General features: G+C 42.2%; 1 protein-coding gene across 2 annotated transcripts in view; it reads left to right on the top strand.

The window, feature by feature from the left end:
* Positions 1–17,765, top strand: part of LOC110016276 (limbic system-associated membrane protein) — an 828,641-nt gene that overhangs the window by 733,897 nt on the left and 76,979 nt on the right. For both annotated transcript variants that reach the window (XM_023961459.1, XM_023961458.1), the window contains 2 exons: positions 320–464; positions 809–896. In XM_023961459.1, the coding sequence (XP_023817227.1) occupies positions 320–464; positions 809–896 (233 nt within the window). The remainder of the gene's footprint in view (positions 1–319; positions 465–808; positions 897–17,765) is intronic.

Raw genomic sequence — 17,765 nt, 5'->3', positions numbered from 1 at the left:
TTGTGTCAGCAAGAGCATCTGGTGTATAACTTCTCTGCAAAAAACCACCTGTGCATATCAGTGAAAGCTGATTCGTTGTAGCGAACCCTGACGGGATGTGTCAAAAGGTAAACAACAACACAGAAGTTCCTCTGGAGTAAGTCACAGCCCCAACCAAACTATGCAAATACTGCGACTTATACTCCGAAGAATATAGTAATTTTAATAGTTAGTCTAAAAAACATCACAAATAATTATCTGTTCTAATAATCTAACAAACGTCTGAACTGACCTGTTCACCTCTAATCCATAACTTAGTCTCTCTTATTTTCTCCTATAGGTGCTACGTTGATGACAAAGTGTCCAAAGTCGCCTGGCTCAACCGATCCAACATCATTTTTGCTGGGCAGGACAAGTGGTCTCTGGATCCCAGAGTAGACCTGGTCACCAAAGGACAGCTGGAGTACAGTCTCCGCATCCAAAAGGTAATGTTGACCACCTGGAGTACAATGTACTCATATGAAGTTTAGACTCAGTTTAAATAAAAAAAACAATTTAATGTAATAAGTACAATGCATATTAGCTTTGCAGTCAGCTGATTCACGTTGATCATGTAAATAATTACAACAGGCATATAAAAGAGTGTGTGTTATTTAGGTGACATCTCTGGTGTTAAAGCTTTAAATCAGCCCAATGCCCTTTATCAGGCTTCAAAATCTTAACTCACAGATGCTTTAACCATCTCATTAGTGCAGTGGAATCATATCTACCCTGAGACTTGGAAATCTGTTTTGTCCAAGTTAAACATAATTAAATCTTTTCCATTCAGGTGGATGTGTATGATGAGGGCTCATACACCTGCTCCATACAAACAAAGCAGCAGCCGAAGACCTCACAGGTCTATCTCATTGTACAAGGTAAGCTCCAAAAGCCGATTTGGTCTTGCCACTTGTGTTTATAAATGCCATTATTAATCAAAAACTCTTGAATATTCTTTTTATTCAAAGAGAATAAAAGGCGTAGACATCATTGTCAAGTCTTTATCATTTTTGCTCTCCTTTTGTGGACAAATATGCATTTTAAGATATGTGTCAAAAATTCCTGCCCACAGCAGTAGATTATTTTTGCCCTAGTTTGATTGATTCTTTAGTGCACTTGAAAAGCTTTCAGCACTTGTCTTCCATTTCAAAAGGAGTTGTTCTTGAATGGAGACAACAGGAAGGAAGACAAGCAAATAAGACGAGTGAGCTGGAGCACAGAAGGGTTGAATTTTCCATTTTTTTAGACTAACATCTTTGGAGAAACTAGTATATAGATTATGACCATAAAAATCATTAACATTTTGATAAACTCACCTATATTTCACTTGTAGCCGTTTTGTGCAGTTTTCCTGATAATATGCATAGATGATAACAGGCCAATCTCTGGCTTGGCTTTGGTGTCCTTGTTAGTCTCTCCATAATGTGTACTGACAACAGTTCTAGAGATCTTATTTTTGTTAAAAACTAATATTATATGTAGTTCAAATACATTTTTAAAAAAAGGACTATATGCACAAATAAATTCAAATCTCTTCATAGTTTGGCCTCAAAACCACTCAAATTGACTTCAAGATCAACTTAAACCACACTAAAATACAGACTTTCCTCTAAGTCAAAGGTCCTGATTACCTGGATCAGGTGTGTTTAGCCAATAAGGAGCTGCAATGGCAGGTTGTTGGAAAACATGTAGGACAATGGCCCTTGAGGCCAGGATTTGGGGACCCCTGCTCTAAGTAGTCCTTTTCTAACTAGAACCTTATTTCTCCCTCATCTCTAGTCACACAAGTACGGTGGCCCAGAAGGGTCACAACACAACACATTAACTTTACACACAACACATTAACTTTACACACAACACATTAACTTTACACACAAAACATTAACTCACAACACAACACATTAACTCACAACACAACACAATAACTCACAACACAACACATTAACTCACAACACAACACATTAACTCACAACACAACACAATAACTCACAACACAACACATTAACTCACAACACAATAACTCACAACACAACACATTAACTCACAACACAACACATTAACTCACAACGGAAGTAAAGCTGCAATGGAAGTGCTTTTATTCTGAAATTTCCACTGGGCTGAGTGGCTAACTGCCTAACAGAAAGTAACGTCACAGTGAGCTGTGGAGGGAGCATGATTTTTCATCAACCTATGAAAACCGGATGATGGTTTTAAATGTGTTTCAAATGAGTCTTTTTTTTTTATCAAAAAAAAGGAGCGTAGTTCAATTTAGGGATTTCCCAATCCGATCATGTGACTGGGCCCAATTTATGATCAACGAATGTCTTCAGTCCAGTATCTCATATAAAGTGTTTTCTAATGTGATCAGAACTTTATATTTCAAGATTATTATTCCAGACAAATACTCTGCTAGAAGTCTGCATATCATGAATAGATCACCACAATCGGGCGGCCGTGGGGGAGCAGTAGGGTAAAGCCCGCAATCTTCCAACCTCTGATCGGAAAATTGCGGGCTTGATTCCCAGGTCCTTGCAGGTCGAAGTGTCCTGGGGCAAGACACTGAACCCCACCTTGCCTCTGGTGGAAGGTTGGTGCCAGTGTTTGGCAGCGGAGCCGCCACCAGTGTGTGAATGTGTGTGTGAATGGGTTTGTGACTAAGCGCTTTGCGCCTTTGAGAAAGGTAGAAAGCGCTGTACGGCATTTACCATTTGCCAATTGATGGCAAATTGATGCCAATTGATGGCAGCACTAGTTTGATCGGGAGGCGCACAAAAACAGTTTGCCAAGCTAAGCTAAGATTCTAACTTCCGGGATCAATAACTCTTTTAAAAACGTTTTAAGCTGACAGCAAGTGTCTATTGTTTTTTCTTAACACAAACCACGGTCCACAAAGCCATTTTAACAGAAAAAAGGTCGGGGTTGTTTTTTTTTAAATTTTATAATAAGAACAGCTCTCTCTGTACAGACGGCAGTGAGACGCTGGTCAATGTTCTGCGTCAGGTGAGTCAGGTTATTGGCTGGCCATTTAGGGAAAGTCCCATCTATTAGCAGCTGGTTCATTTGTGCTGCCAGGCGCTCACAGAGTGCAGTGAGTTTCTTCAGCCAGTAGGCACGTTTCATGTCGGGGGCTCAGTACTGTCCAGTTCTTCATACCTTAGAGTCTTTCTTGGATATCTGGGATGGTTACTGGGTTATGTTCAGGGTTGTTGCAATATTCTTTTTTCAGAGAAACCAGCCATTACTATTATGTGCTGTCTCTTTCTCACATATGCCTTTCCAGTACTGTTCAGTTTCCAGCCATGGTGGGTCTACTGTGCTGTTTTGACCCTGCAACTGAGCGTACACTTTCGCAGGTTGAGTTGCGAACAACCCGTTTATCCGTTTGGCTTCATTGACTCTTGTGTACCTACTCAGGCGGCTGCTCAAGGCCAGAAGCCTTTGTTGGGCAGTTTCCAGTGCTTCAGGTATGGGCTTTCAGGAAGTACATAACTTAACTGTTGTAGCTGGTGTCGGGGTTGTCTGGGGTTCATTCTAGACATGTGTAACCTATACGTGCAACGCTGCCTTAAAAATAGTGTAGGTATTTAGTAGTAGACACAGAGGCACCAGTAGTCAGCTCCTATGTTCCGACACTAGTTGCGATGGTTTCAGAAATACAAGTTAGAAAACTAACTTGTATTTTTCCCACCCGGGTTACACATGATCTTGTCTTTCAGGTCAGTTGCTGCCTCATTCAGCGTAATGGTAGTTATTGGGGCTGTGTTCCCAAGTTCAGGTTGGGAGTGTGGTATAGCCTCCTCTAACCTGGTGTTCTGGCTCTCCTGTGGTTTTGCATGTGTGTTGTATTCTTCAATGTCAAGTTGTGATATGTGTTGTCAATTGTAAATGTTAGAACATTGAGCAACTAGTTGCTTGTTAGCTAGCCTTGATTGTGGGTTACAACCCATCAATTCACTCAACATTCCCTGCATGAACCCTCTCTGAGTGGGACTGCTTGAATATTAGCATTCCAATAGAACCTTGTTCTCACATCTAGTCCATTTCCGTCCTCTTCCAGTAGCCCACTTCAGCAGACCTTTTTTGGCTGGTTGACGTCTGAGCCAGCTTGATGTATTTCATTGTCTCTCATGGGTTATGAGGTAGGCAGTAGCGTCAAGGGTTTTGCCCAAGGACCCTTACTGGATTATGTTAATAATCAGTCACCATTGTTAAGGTGATTGGGCCATCTAATTTATATATAAAGTCACTTTAAATTCAACTTCAAAGTTGACAACTTATACAGAATTTTCAGTCTAAAAATGCTATGTTTATGTACTAATAATTCAAAAACTAAACAGTAAAAGTACACAAAGCTTTGTGAGTTGACAATACTTGGCAAGGCCTGAAATTATGCACCAAAGTCACTGTATTCAACTTCAGAATGACAACTTCTATTATATCTTCAGTCAAAAAAAATATGTTCATATATTGAGCAAACATCGTCCCCTGGTCTGTGGGTAGTTCAATTCAATTCAATTACATTTGTATAGCCCAAAATCACAACAACAGTCATTTCGATGGGCTTCGAAGTAAAACATGAAATCAAAAGGATCACAAATACAAAGAGTTCAATAGAAAAATACTAAAATGAACTAACAAACTGACTAAGCTATACTGGCATCCCTGCCCTTAGACCCCCCTTCGCGGTAAGGAAAAACTCCTAAAAACCGGATTCCGGAAAAAACGAAGAAACCTCAGCGGTGCCCACATGAAGGAGGGATCCTCCCCCAGGACGGACAGGCGATTTACCAGAACTCTTAGAGAAAAATTAACTTATCTAAATCTACAACTACATAAATAAAGTCCAGCAGACGAGCTTCATCCAGCTGTGGTTGGGGGGACAGTTGGGGGCGCGAGTCGAGCCGGAGACAGGATCCACAGCCAGGTGTAGGAGCGGGAGCATGGATAAGCCAACCTGAGTCTGGAAGCACTCCCACTCCCCAGGAGGGGAGAGGGAAAGAGCGACAATACATGAATGTGAAGAGCTCGAGAAGCGCCTTCCTCTGGATGACACTGCTGCTTTAGTGGGCTCTGATCCCCAGGCGGTAACCGCGGACCCGGCAGCAGGCGCCATGGCAGGACGGCCGGGTCAGACCAAGTGTCTCGGTCTCGCTTCTATTCCAGGAGGTATGCAGGCTGGGGCCTCAATAAAACACTCCTACTGACCGGAGTGGTCCTCCACAGGGAACCGGCGCCCAGTGGGGCTGACAGAGAATTTCTGATGCCAGAAAGAAAGTGCACTCAGTGTATAAACACACAGCAGTTACGTATGTCTCAGAGGATATTTAATTGGCTGTTCCGCATGTCAATCAAGTGATGTATTTCATGGTAAGGATGGTTAATAATTGTGGTTTGTGCCTGGCTGGAATTATGAAATGATGATAAGTCTTTCATTTACCAAATAAAAAAAAATCTAAGTTTCTTTAACCCTTGTGCTATCTTAGATGCCCCAACCTTGCATTGACGTGTTCTCCCTACCATGACAAAGGTGGATAAAGGTGGAAAGATTTCATGTAATCCATGGACACCAGTGAAGATCACAAATCACTGAAGAAAAAAGGTTTAGAGCACTGTCTAGTGGGTCTAGATGACCCAACTCCCAATGTTAAAGTGCCTAGAATAGCACAAGGGTTATATAGCACGTTTCCTATCAAAGCATTACACAAAGTGCTTTACATTAAAACAAATCCAAATAAATAATTATAATTAAAATAGAGCCCCCCTCCCCATACCTACACACAGCCTCCCCACCCCTTTCACACCTCCCGGCCCTAACTGATGTGGGAAGATAATGAGACATAGCAAATAATATGTATGGGAATAGAGCTGTAAAAGGAAAAGCCAGTGTTTAAGTCCAGTGTAAACACTGCAGAGCCTTCAATGCCTTTTCTGAAGGCCTAAAAAATATCTGAATCATGTGTTAATTATATTTTGTGCGTGCATTCTCATTAAATCATTCCAAATGGTCTATCCTATCTGCTTTACTGTGTTTATGATAGTTATGCTACTTCCAGACAGACGTGTTTTCACATTGGAGCAATTAACCAATCATATTTCAGCTGTCCTTGGTTGCTAGGCCTTCACTCTGCATTCTGAAGGTCCTGTGATGTGAAATCAGTGTCGGACATTCATTTCTTTCAACCAATCAGATTTTGAGTTGGTGTCAGCAGGGCATTCTAGCAGACTTAGGCAGCGTCACCCTCTGATTGGAGAGAAGTTTCAGGAAGTCGCATGCAGCCTTGTCCAGTTTGACACAAAGCCACAAAGCAGTTATTGATTTGTCTCAGTTAAAAACAGAGCTGACTGCAGTGTGCGCCATGGAGGATTTAGCAGGAAAATCTCCCACTGATCTCCTTGACTTCTCTCATCCAGAAAAATCTAATTAAGATTGTGAGCAGCTATACAGATTTTTGTGTTTGGCGCTGACCGTCCCCGTGTCCACTGCGTCTATCAAGCGGACATTTTTGGCTCTAAAGTGAATTAAAACCCACGCAGAAACAAAACTGGACAGACTGGGCTCTCAGCACTGGCCTTGATGGAATAGAAAAGGACTTCTTGATGGAACTGAAGACCATAATCTACGTGACAGGCGAACTGCTTTTGAGGAAAGAGAGGAGGATGGGTGATTATTTGATGAAGGAAATTATAAATATCATAATAAATAATATTCCAAGTTTATGTGGTTATTTTCAATGTTTTGTGCTGGCTGTAGTTGCATACTGAGATTTCTTTACTGTTTTGTTTATTCAGTTAATTAAAGGCATAAAATACTTAATGAGGGGTTGAGTGATTCAGACGTAGCACTACTGAAGGCCCAGGTGTGTAATGCACAGTCTACCACTGGAACATCGTAAGGTAAAAGTGCGTTCAAAAACCTGTGTTCACCATGTTCTTAAACGCACATCACATACTTGGTGTGTACCAAACATTACTGTTTAAGAGTGACTACAGTCGCTATGCTGTTTGGTGACATGGTGTCCACACTGAACCACAGAATGAGAAGGAGAGAGTCCTTTCAGCAGATTAGAAAGAAAATCACAGACGAGTACATTAAAGGTAAAGGCCATAAGAACATCTCTACGCAGGTAGATGTTCCTGTAACTCCAGCTGCATTATTCAGACGTTTAGAACCAAGTTTATTCCACAGAAACAGTGTCAGATTGTGGATTTCATATGAGTTTACTAATATGAAAGGACACTGAATTCTCACTGTCCTAAAAAAGTGAGAATTTTCCCCAATCAACATTTACAAACTACAAAACTTCTAAGAGAATGTTCTTCAGACAGATGAGACAAAACTGGATCTTTTATTTAAAACCTTAATGCCTTTGATCTTCTAAATTGCATCTTAACTGCCAGGAACTACTTGGGAATGTATAACATAAAAGTAAAAAAGATCAATATTGTAAACCATAAGAACAAATGAAAAGAACGTCATTATACACTGAAAAGCTAAAGTCAGCTTTCGATAACAGAAACAGCATCCATTCCTTGTACTTCATTCTGTGTTCTTTAATGTGCATTTGTTGAGTAATGTTTTTATGCATCAGTCTTGAAAGCTTTGCTCTTTACTGTGATAATTACAGTTAGCCATAGAAAGACAGCATAAGGCGATGCTACACATTTACACTAAATGACAGCTATTCTTAAATGCGTAAAAGTGGCAAATCAAACATTGCCAATCTTTTCAGGTCATGTCTTTGAGAAGCTGCGTTTCTGTTTTCAATCTCCCGGGCAGATGAATGCAGCATGTGAACTGATGGGAGAAACGCACACCACAGTTTCATCTGACCATACACCATAATGTCCCAGAGAATTCTCCCTGCTATGATCTTAAAATGCCATCCATTAATTGCAACTTCAAAGGTCAATATGTGCGTGGATGCAGCTCCTCTGAGATCCACGGCAGCAAATTGCCTGTCCTTCCCAAGAATCCATTACATCTGATTATGCAGTGCTTGATCACTCCAATGTCCTACGTTGACTTCCAGGGTTTTGGATGGAAGCCCCGTTTATCACGGCTAATCCAACAGATATGGACAAAAATTGATTTGGGTACTTTCTTCACCTGCTGCTTTGTCCTTTACTTTGCCCCTCAGATACTCCACTCACTTTTTTATTTTGTCATGACCGCCTCTCTGTTTCCGTTCTATTCTTGTGGATGTAATCTTTTCCCTTTGGGTGCAACGTCTTTCTACTCTTTCATGTTGCAGAACTAGCTGTAGGTTTCTTTTTGACAAACAGTAAATACGTTCTTTTGACTTTAGTTGACTTTAAAGGCTTTGGTCAAATACTTCATACTCTTAAAGACAAACAAATGGGTGGATGGGGGGTTGATGCCACCTGGAGAGAAACCACAGCTGATTTAACTTCATTGTTTGCTTTGAGCTATATTTATGCCTTTTGTTTGGTGAAAATACGGATGTGACTCTGTGGGAGGTACCATCATAACACGAGGCAAACTAAACTAACTCCCACTAAACTTAATTAACTCAGTTCTAAAATCAATTACTTCTTAACAAATAACAGTAACAACTAACGACTTTCTTCCAGACTCGTACAGCATGTCCGTCCGTCCAGTGCCTGTGCCCGCTGCACAGAGCATTGTGTGTGTAAAGGTTTCCTGGCTGTGTGAGCTGCGTGCGTCCTGTGTAAACCTATGTGAGGTATCTGCAGTAGGGCTGTGTATTGGCAAGAGTCTGGCGATACGATACATATCCCAATACACAACCCACGATACGATACGTATCCCGATTTTGTACCGCAACACTTCTTCTTGTTTAAAGTATGACTTAGAAAAAGCTCTACTGAATTTCAATACATCTTCTACTGTAATAAAACTGTAAAATTCAGTTTTTTCAATGATTAAGCATCTCATGCATAAGTTGCTTTTATCAAAGCAAATTCATTCGGCTTTTATTTTGGTAACTTGAAATATAGAAAGGGAACAGTCAACATTGTCTGATTTCCACAACAATTTTTCAGTTTGAGAAAAAAAATGGAATGACTGTGCCTTCACCAAAAAGGTTCTAAAAGTATGATTGAGTTAATAAACTGCTGTTTATTTTCTACATTGCTTAATGTAGCTTCTCCAGGACTTTTAAACAGTTCAGTAGCCATAAAGGTGCTTCAAAAATAAAAGGGGAAAAAAACCACACTCTTCCCAGAAACAATAAAGTGTGATGATGAGGCAGCACGACAGGATGAAGGAGACGCTTTAATCTGGCAAAGCCTTGTTTATATAAAAGTTTTCTCTGCACTGTTGTAGCTCCACTTTCTCACACGCAGAAGTAAACTAGTAACGGTCATCGTCATAGTACTTGAGGGACCAGAGCACCCTGATGGAAAGTGGGCTACTGGAACAAGACGGAAATGGACTAGATGTGAGAACAAGGTTCTGTTAGGATGCTACTACTCAAGTGATCCCACCCAGAGGGGTTACATGCAGAAACCCACAATCAGGGCTAACTGCCAAACAACTGGTAGCCCAGTGCTCTAACATCCACAAACGGCAACTCCTATCACAACTTGAGATTGAAGCAATACAATACAATGCCACGGGAGAGCCAGAAGAACAGGTCAGAGAGGAGGTTATACCACACTCCCACCCTGAGATAGGGTACACAGCCCCAACAACCACAATTACACTGAGCGAGGCGGCAACTGACCTGAAAGACAAGATCATGTCTACAATGAACACTAGGCAACCCCGACACCAGCTACAACGGTTAAGTGATGGACCGCCTGAAAGTCTACTGGAAACTGTGAATGAAGCATTGAGGGCAATTCCTACCACAACCATCACAGAAACCAATGAACTGGTTTACACTTCAGCAGCAGTGATCCTTGAGATGCTTGGCTATAAGAGCAACCATGGAAGAAAACAGTACCCACCATGGAAGAAACGGTTAGAGGCCAAAATCAAGGCAACTCGGAAGGATGTGAGTAAGCTGACAGAGGCTCAAAGAGGTACAATGAGAAAGCAAGTACCTAAGAGATACAGCCAGATGTCCATACCTGAAGCACTGGAAACTGCCAAACAAAGGCTCCTAGCCTTGAGCAGCCGCCTAAAGAGGTACACAAGAGACAATGAAGCCAGACGAATAAACAGGCTCTTCGCAACTCAACCTGCAAAAGTGTACGCTCAGTGGCAGGGTCAAAACAGCCGAGCAGACCCACCAAGGCTGGAAACTGAACAGTACTGGAAAAGTATGTGGGAGAAAGAGACAGCACATAACAGCAATGCCCAGTGGCTGGTCTCTCTGAGAAAAGAACATAGCAACCTCCCTGAACAGAATCCAGTAACCATCACAGTGGCTGACATCCAAGAAAGAGTCTCAGGTATGAAGAACTGGACCGGGCCCTGACATGATACATGCCTACTGGCTAAAGAAGCTTACCGCACTCCACGAGCGCCTGGCAGCACAAATGAACCAGCTGCTTAGGGATGGGACTCACCCCGAATGGCTAACGGAAGGGCGAACGATCCTGATCCAGAAGGATCCCTCAAAGGGTGCAATCCCATCCAACTACCGGCCAATAACCTGTCTGTCCACAACATGGAAGCTCATGTCAGGCATCATTGCAACCAAGATAAACAGGCACATGGATCAATTCATGAGTAACACACAGAAGGGCATTGGTAGAGACTCCAGAGGAGCCAAACACCAACTCCTGGTCGACAGAACAGTCGCCCAAGACTGCAAGTCACGACACACCAACCTGTGCACAGCCTGGATTGATTACAAGAAGGCCTATGACTCAATGCCACACACATGGATCACTGAATGCTTGGAGCTGTACAACATCAACAGGACTCTAAGAGCCTTCATAGGAAACTCGATGAAGCTGTGGAAAACCACCCTTGAAGCCAAATGGGAAGCCACTTGCACAAGTGTCCATCAAATGTGGGATATACCAAGGTGATGCTCTGTCCCCACTGCTGTTCTGCATAGGTCTGAACCCCCTCAGCCAAATAATCAACAAGACTGGCTATGGATACCGACTCAGAAATGGGGCCAACATCAGTCACCTCCTCTACATGGATGACATCAAGCTATATGCTAAGAGCGAGCGTGACATTGACTCCCTGATCCACACCACCAGGATCTACAGTACTGACATTGGGATGTCATTCGGGCTCGAGAAATGCAGCCGGATGGTGACAAAGAGAGGCAAGGTAGTCCACACAGGAGGGGTCTCACTCCCAGAAGGAACAATAACAGACATCGAGGACAGTTACAAGTACCTTGGAATTCCCCAGGCAAATGGCAACCTGGAGCAGGCAACAAGGAAAGCTGCAACAGCTAAATACCTCCAACGAGTAAGGCAAGTCCTGAGAAGCCAGCTCAATGGCAAAAATAATACCCGGGCAATAAACAGCTACGCACTGCCAGTTATCAGATACCCTGCAGGAATAATAAGATGGCCAAAGGAAGAGATACAGACCACAGATGTTAAAACACGAAAGCTCCTCACCATGCATGGAGGGTTCCATCCCAAATCCAGCACACTGAGACTGTATGCTAGCCGCAAGGAAGGAGGCCGAGGACTAGTGAGTGTAGAAGCCACTATCCAGGATGAAACATCCAAGATGCATGAGTTTATCAAGTTCAAGTCCACAACTCACAGGGTGCTCAGTGAATGTCTCAGGCAATGGAGAGCAGAGGACACATTGCTGGAGGACAGATCCTCATGGGAGGACAAACCCCTGCATGGGATGTACCACCGGACCATAACTGAAGAGGCTGATATCAATAAGTCCTACCAATGGCTAGAAAGGGCTGGCCTACAGGACAGTACTGAAGCGCTCATCCTGGCAGCTCAGGAACAAGCCCTGAGCACCAGAGCGATAGAGGCTCAGATCTACCACACTAGACAAGACCCAAGGTGTAGGCTGTGCAAAGAGGCCCCTGAAACAATCCAGCACATAACTGCAGGATGTAAGATGCTGGCAGGTAAAGCATACATGGAGCGCCACAATCAAGTGGCTGGAATAATATACAGGAACATGTGTGCAGAATATGAACTGGAAACCCCAAGGTCAAAATGGGAAATGGGAAACACCTCCGAAGGTGGTAGAGAATGAGAGGGCAAAGATCCTGTGGGACTTCCAGATCCAGACTGATAGGATGGTAATGGCAAACCAACCAGACATTGTAGTGGTGGATAAAGAACAGAGGAAAGCCGTTGTGGTGGATGTGGCAGTGCCAAGCGATGGGAACATCAGGAAGAAGGAACATGAGAAACTGGAGAAATACCAGGGACTCAGAGAAGAACTGGAGAAAGCCTGGAAAGTGAAGGTGACAGTGGTGCCTGTGGTAATTGGAGCACTCGGGGCAGTAACCCCCAAGCTGGAGGAGTGGCTACAACAGATACCTGGAAAGACCTCAGACCTCTCAGTCCAGAAAAGCGCAGTGCTAGGAACAGCTAAGATACTGCGCAGGACCCTCAAGCTCCCAGGCCTCTGGTAGAGGACCCGAGCTTGGAGGAGAAACCACCCGCGGAGGGTGAGAGGGGCGTTTTTTTTTTTATATATATATATATATACAGACAGTACAGACCAAAAGTTTGGACACACCTTCACATTCAAAGAGTTTTCTTTATTTTCATGACTATGAAAATTTTAAATTCACTCTAAAGGCATCAAAACTATGAATGAACACATGTGGAATTATATACAGAACAAGAAAGTATGAAACAACTGGAAAATATGTCATATTGTAGGTTCTTCAAAGTAGCCACCTTTAGCTTTGATTACTGCTTTGCACACTCTTGGCATTCTCTTGATGAGCTTCTAGAGGTAGTCACCTGAAATGTTTTTCACTTCACAGGTGAGCCCTGTCAGGTTTAATAAATGTGATTTCTTGCCTTATAAATGGGGTTGGGACCATCAGTTGTGTTGTGCAGAAGTCAGGTGGACACACAGCTGATAGTTCTACTGAATAGACTGTTAGAATTTGGATTATGGCAAGAAAAAAGCAGCTAAGTACAGCAAAACGAGTGGACATCATTACTTTAAGAATTGAAGCTCAGTTAGTCCCAAAAATTGAAAACAACCAGAAGTCTTTGAAATACAGAGTAGTACATGTGTCGTTGTTCATCTGTGCATGATTGCTTGTTTTCCACTCACTCTGGCATCTTTATTTATCTTACAGAAAGTCAATAGTATTGATTTTTTGTTTTGTTTGTCATTTTTCACATTTATTTGTTTGGAGGATAAGAGCCTTGAGATGTGCCATCTCGTTTTAAAGGGGGTCCTCATAACAGACGTGGTTATCTCTGCACCTTTTCTTCATCTTCTCTTTTTCTTATTCTGTTCTTCTTCAGTAGTGACCATACTGAGTCAGCTGATTCACACCAGCATTGATCTGATCATTCGTTTTGCATTTGAACTGACCTTAAATGAAATTATTGAAGCCATTCTGATGGAAATTCAGTTTCACCTGATCTCCGCCTGGGTCTCAACGTTTAATTTTTTAAATATTAGAGAGCCAGCTGTGCAGCACAGATGACAGGAGTTTTTGCACTGGAACAGGCTGTTCAGATTTGTGTTTGAACGCATAAAAAAACGTTGCATCAATGGTTATCATTCACTCAAACATCAACAGAAGTCTCATCTGGTGATCCAGATAAGCTCTTAAATCTCCACAAATCACCCACACTACTCCTGAGCTGCTCCACCTCAAAAGCAGATGGCCTTTTCTGCTCATGAATGTCACACAAACAGAAGCACTATCAAACAGTGAGATAAATGAGCTTATCCCACAAACAGCTGTTGTGTGACTACTGTGACCCCCACATCAATATGTTTTGTCCTTTACAAATGAACATGTTGATACACTCCACAACTTTGCTCCATAGGGAACTGTCAGATACAGGATTTAGTTTGTTGTGGTAGACAAAACCAAACAATATGTTCTATTTTTTTAAGTTTCTTTTGGCAAGTTCAGCTAGATTTCAGATACAAAATTTAGCCTGACCCTTAAAGACCCACTCAATTGATAATGGTGTTTTTGTTGTTTAACATGTTCTTGTAGCATTTTCCTCACGATGGAGGACAAATTTTAAGACAATTAAGCTTAAAACTGTATTCCTGAGTATTTCTTTATTCACATTGTTGTGAATCAGGAGCAGGTGAAAAAAAAACCGTTGCTAAAGCTTGTTGCTGTGGTGTAGAAGCTACAACCAGCGGGCCATAGTCTCCCTGCTCTGCTCCATTCTGATCATCCACCGGCAGACAAAAAGATCCATGAACGTCTTTGTTTTCCTCATCTGAGCTGGAATCTGGATCCAAACTGTATGGCTGGATAGCTCTGAAATTGAGCCCTATTTTTGTTGTATGTTAGGTTACGTTGAGGGTGTGAGGGGTTATAAGCTAGCGAGTGTGAATGTCAATAGAGAGCGCTCCGCTATTGATGATGGGAAGGGGTGAAGGCTTACCCGATGTCAACAGTCCAACAACTCAGAGGCAAACTATGTCTCAGAAAAGAACACAGGTTTTTTGATTAGGCCCAAAACAACATCTTCTTCCACTTTCGGCTTCTCCCATCAGGGGTCGCCACAGCGAACAAGTCGCATGGTAAATTTGGCAATGTTTTACGCCGGATGCCCTTCCTGACGCAACCTTCTCAAACCGGGCTTGGAACCGGTGGAGGTAGAGAAGGGAACAGGGAGCAGCCCGGAGTCGAACCCTGGTTTCACGGATGGAAGGCACTGCAAACCAGCACGAGCTAAACTGGCTCCAGGCCCAAAACAACATAATCATAATTAAAAGACTGCTGGAAACACTTTTAAAAAAAAATCAAAAGATTATCAGAGTGGGTCTTTAATCAGTGACAGGAAGCGATCTTCATCCTGACTAAGAATAATTGAATTTCAGAGCAAAAGACAGGAGCCACAGAATGCCTTCCTGCTCACAATTATCCATGCTTCTATTCATTCCTTCCATTTTCTCTCCCACAATGCAGTGGTATTTAAAGAGCCAATCTGCTCATCCCTCTAATGGAAGCAGTGTCACTAAAGGGCGCCAAAACAGAAGAGGGTCAGGGGTGTGAGTGCACATACATACCACTTCTTTACTTTATGGTCTCGGCAAGAAAGAGGAGTGACCTTTTTACAATCATCATGGGACAGTCAGAGCCTTTCAGTGCTGCCTGCGGAGCCTTCCTCCCACTTTCTTCCTGTCGTCTTTTATCTCTTTCCTTCCATTCCTGCCCACCCATCTCACTCGTGCATCTTTGACCCGCCTCCGCCTCCTTGAGGTGTGGTTTTGCCGAAGAGTATTGTTGCTTCCTGTAACACCAACCTTTTAGACAAAAGCAGTTATAAAGAGACTGATGACAGGAAGCGAAATTTTGAGTTGCTGTCAGTAGAAGTGGATTAGATGGTGTGTGGCTGGAAAACAGTTTAGACCGTTAGCATGGCTTTGCTTCATAAAGATGGTTAACACCCACATGTGCTTAATTACTTGCTCTGCCAACCAAAAAAATGATTATTTTTATCTCGCATGTTTGGAGAAAAAAGCTTGGTGATGAAGATGAGAGGAGCTTACGGTTGAAAATCAGCTGTTAATACTGGCACATTTACAAAACGGATTCATCAATGTGCTGTCAGGTTAAAGTCTGACTTTTGTTCTTTTTCCTGCTGTGATCATTGCTGGAGGCCCTTCCTGAGGTCTCCTGTGAGAATCACTGGTGTGTTTTATTTGGTTCATTATGATTATGATCTAGTTAAGGCTCTGGTTTCTGAGGTTGTGTGTCGGATCGTTGTCTGCCGATGTTCAGTTTGAGTTGGTTATGCTCTTGGCATTAAAGCCTTCTGGCTGGATTTCGGATCTGTCATTTCTTTCTGCTCCTGGGTTGCCTCCCCTGATCCCCCGTCACGTGCACTGTCCCTGTTCAAATACATTTAAAAAAATTCTGTTTTTAAGTATAAAAAGTCAAAATTGCAGTTACAAAACCTCTTATTTACAACTCTTTTTTTTCTGGTTTCAAATCTGAATTTTGTTTTTAGGTTTAAAACTTTAAAACTGGAGCCTTTCTGACGCGTGGGGGGCCTTCGATGAAGGACCAATCAGAAGTCAGCTAGATGCTGTTTGGCTGTTTACGGGCGTACTCAATTAGATGGGCATTGATACTGGAAAGGAAAGCATGAAATCTGCCTTTGTATTTGCTACTCCCTCTCTGAGATTGTACAGTGTATTGGTCACGACTGCGTCGTACAACAACTTCTAAATTCTGTGCCTTATTTCGTAGAATTTCCCTTTAGATCCACACTCAAATCCATCAGAGGATGTTAAAAATAAATAAAAACAATAGTAAATTGACACTGAGTTTTGATGCTGCTCCGACACATAAGTGACCGCCAATCATTTGCACGAGTTACGCCCAATGGCGGAAAGAATTACTAAACATTTGATATGTGTTCAGACTGTTACCCTCATGGTCAAATGGTGAAATACAGAGAATAAAGATAAACACATGTCGTTTCTGGAAGAATGGGAAGATTCTTACTATTTAACTGAACAGAATGGCAAGTCACTATGTTTATTATTGTGAGCTTTTGGAAGCAGTAAAATTGTTCATGGCAGAAAAGAACAAAACGTATCCCGGAGAAAATGAAAAACTCTTCCTGATCTGACAAAAATTGTCTCCTTTATTAACAAATTGAGGCTTTTCAAAGTCCACAGACACCTAGCATGAGCATGCCTGTGTGAATAGTGTGGCGACCTGGGGGTTATCCCCGCCTTCAGCGCCTAAGACTCATAGGAAGTGGGGAATCTTGGGTGTAAAACCATGAGTGAGGGACCTATGAGCAGAAATCAGGTCCATGCTGATTGGATAGTTTTGGGCATGTTCAAGTCAATGGCTCAAAAACTGGAAGGAAGGAGCACAGACAGCTCTCCAACACAGCCACGTAATTGACAGCTCATTGTGTGTGTCCCCACTACAGTGATGATCAAGTTTAATTGTTACAATAATTTTACATTTCATCAAGTCAATCATTAAATTTAGACAAAAAAAAAACTAAGAAGTTATTAATACTGAAGGTCAAGATTAAGTCATGCTACACACAACAGAAATGTAATGTATTTAATGTGTTTATTGTGAATATGAATCACTTAGACACCAAAAGGATGCTCTGTCCAGATGTTTGTGTATTTGTTGGTGTGAGGGCCATTGAAAGAGGAATGTTGAGATACAAAAAATTACCAGTTAAATACTGTTGGATGAACGGTGAAATATTGCGGTTTTATCATCGTAGATCGGATTTCATAGAAGTCAGTATCTCACCAGCCATCAACCTCACTGCACGTCACTGAGTAGTTGTGTGTGTCAGAGAGAGGGAAAGTACCATCCTTGCTGTTGTGTTGTAGGGAGAGGAGTGTGTTATGGAAAATAATACGGCTTTAATTGCGTGTTTGTGTGTGTAAGTCTCGGCAGGTCAGTGTGTGGTGTGGCTCTTTAACTCTCACAGTGAAAAAATTCGGCTCTTGGTGTCAAACTTGTTCACCACCCTGATTTAATCAGACAAACATTTTTCTGTGCATCCACGCCCTTCAGCCATCGTTGGTTTGTTTGCTCCACTATGGCAGAATAGTAAGCACAACCTCTAACCAAATCCCTGTATACTTTTGGGTCCATCTTATTAAAACTTGACACTAAGTGGCTTTTAAGTTGTTGCTTTAAAAAGTAGTGAATGTATTT

Source organism: Oryzias latipes, chromosome 13 (genome assembly GCF_002234675.1).
Source record: "Oryzias latipes chromosome 13, ASM223467v1".
In the NCBI taxonomy this organism is placed as follows: domain Eukaryota; kingdom Metazoa; phylum Chordata; class Actinopteri; order Beloniformes; family Adrianichthyidae; genus Oryzias; species Oryzias latipes.
Note: the sequence above shows the minus strand (reverse complement) of the source record. Positions and strands in the feature narration are given on the sequence as shown.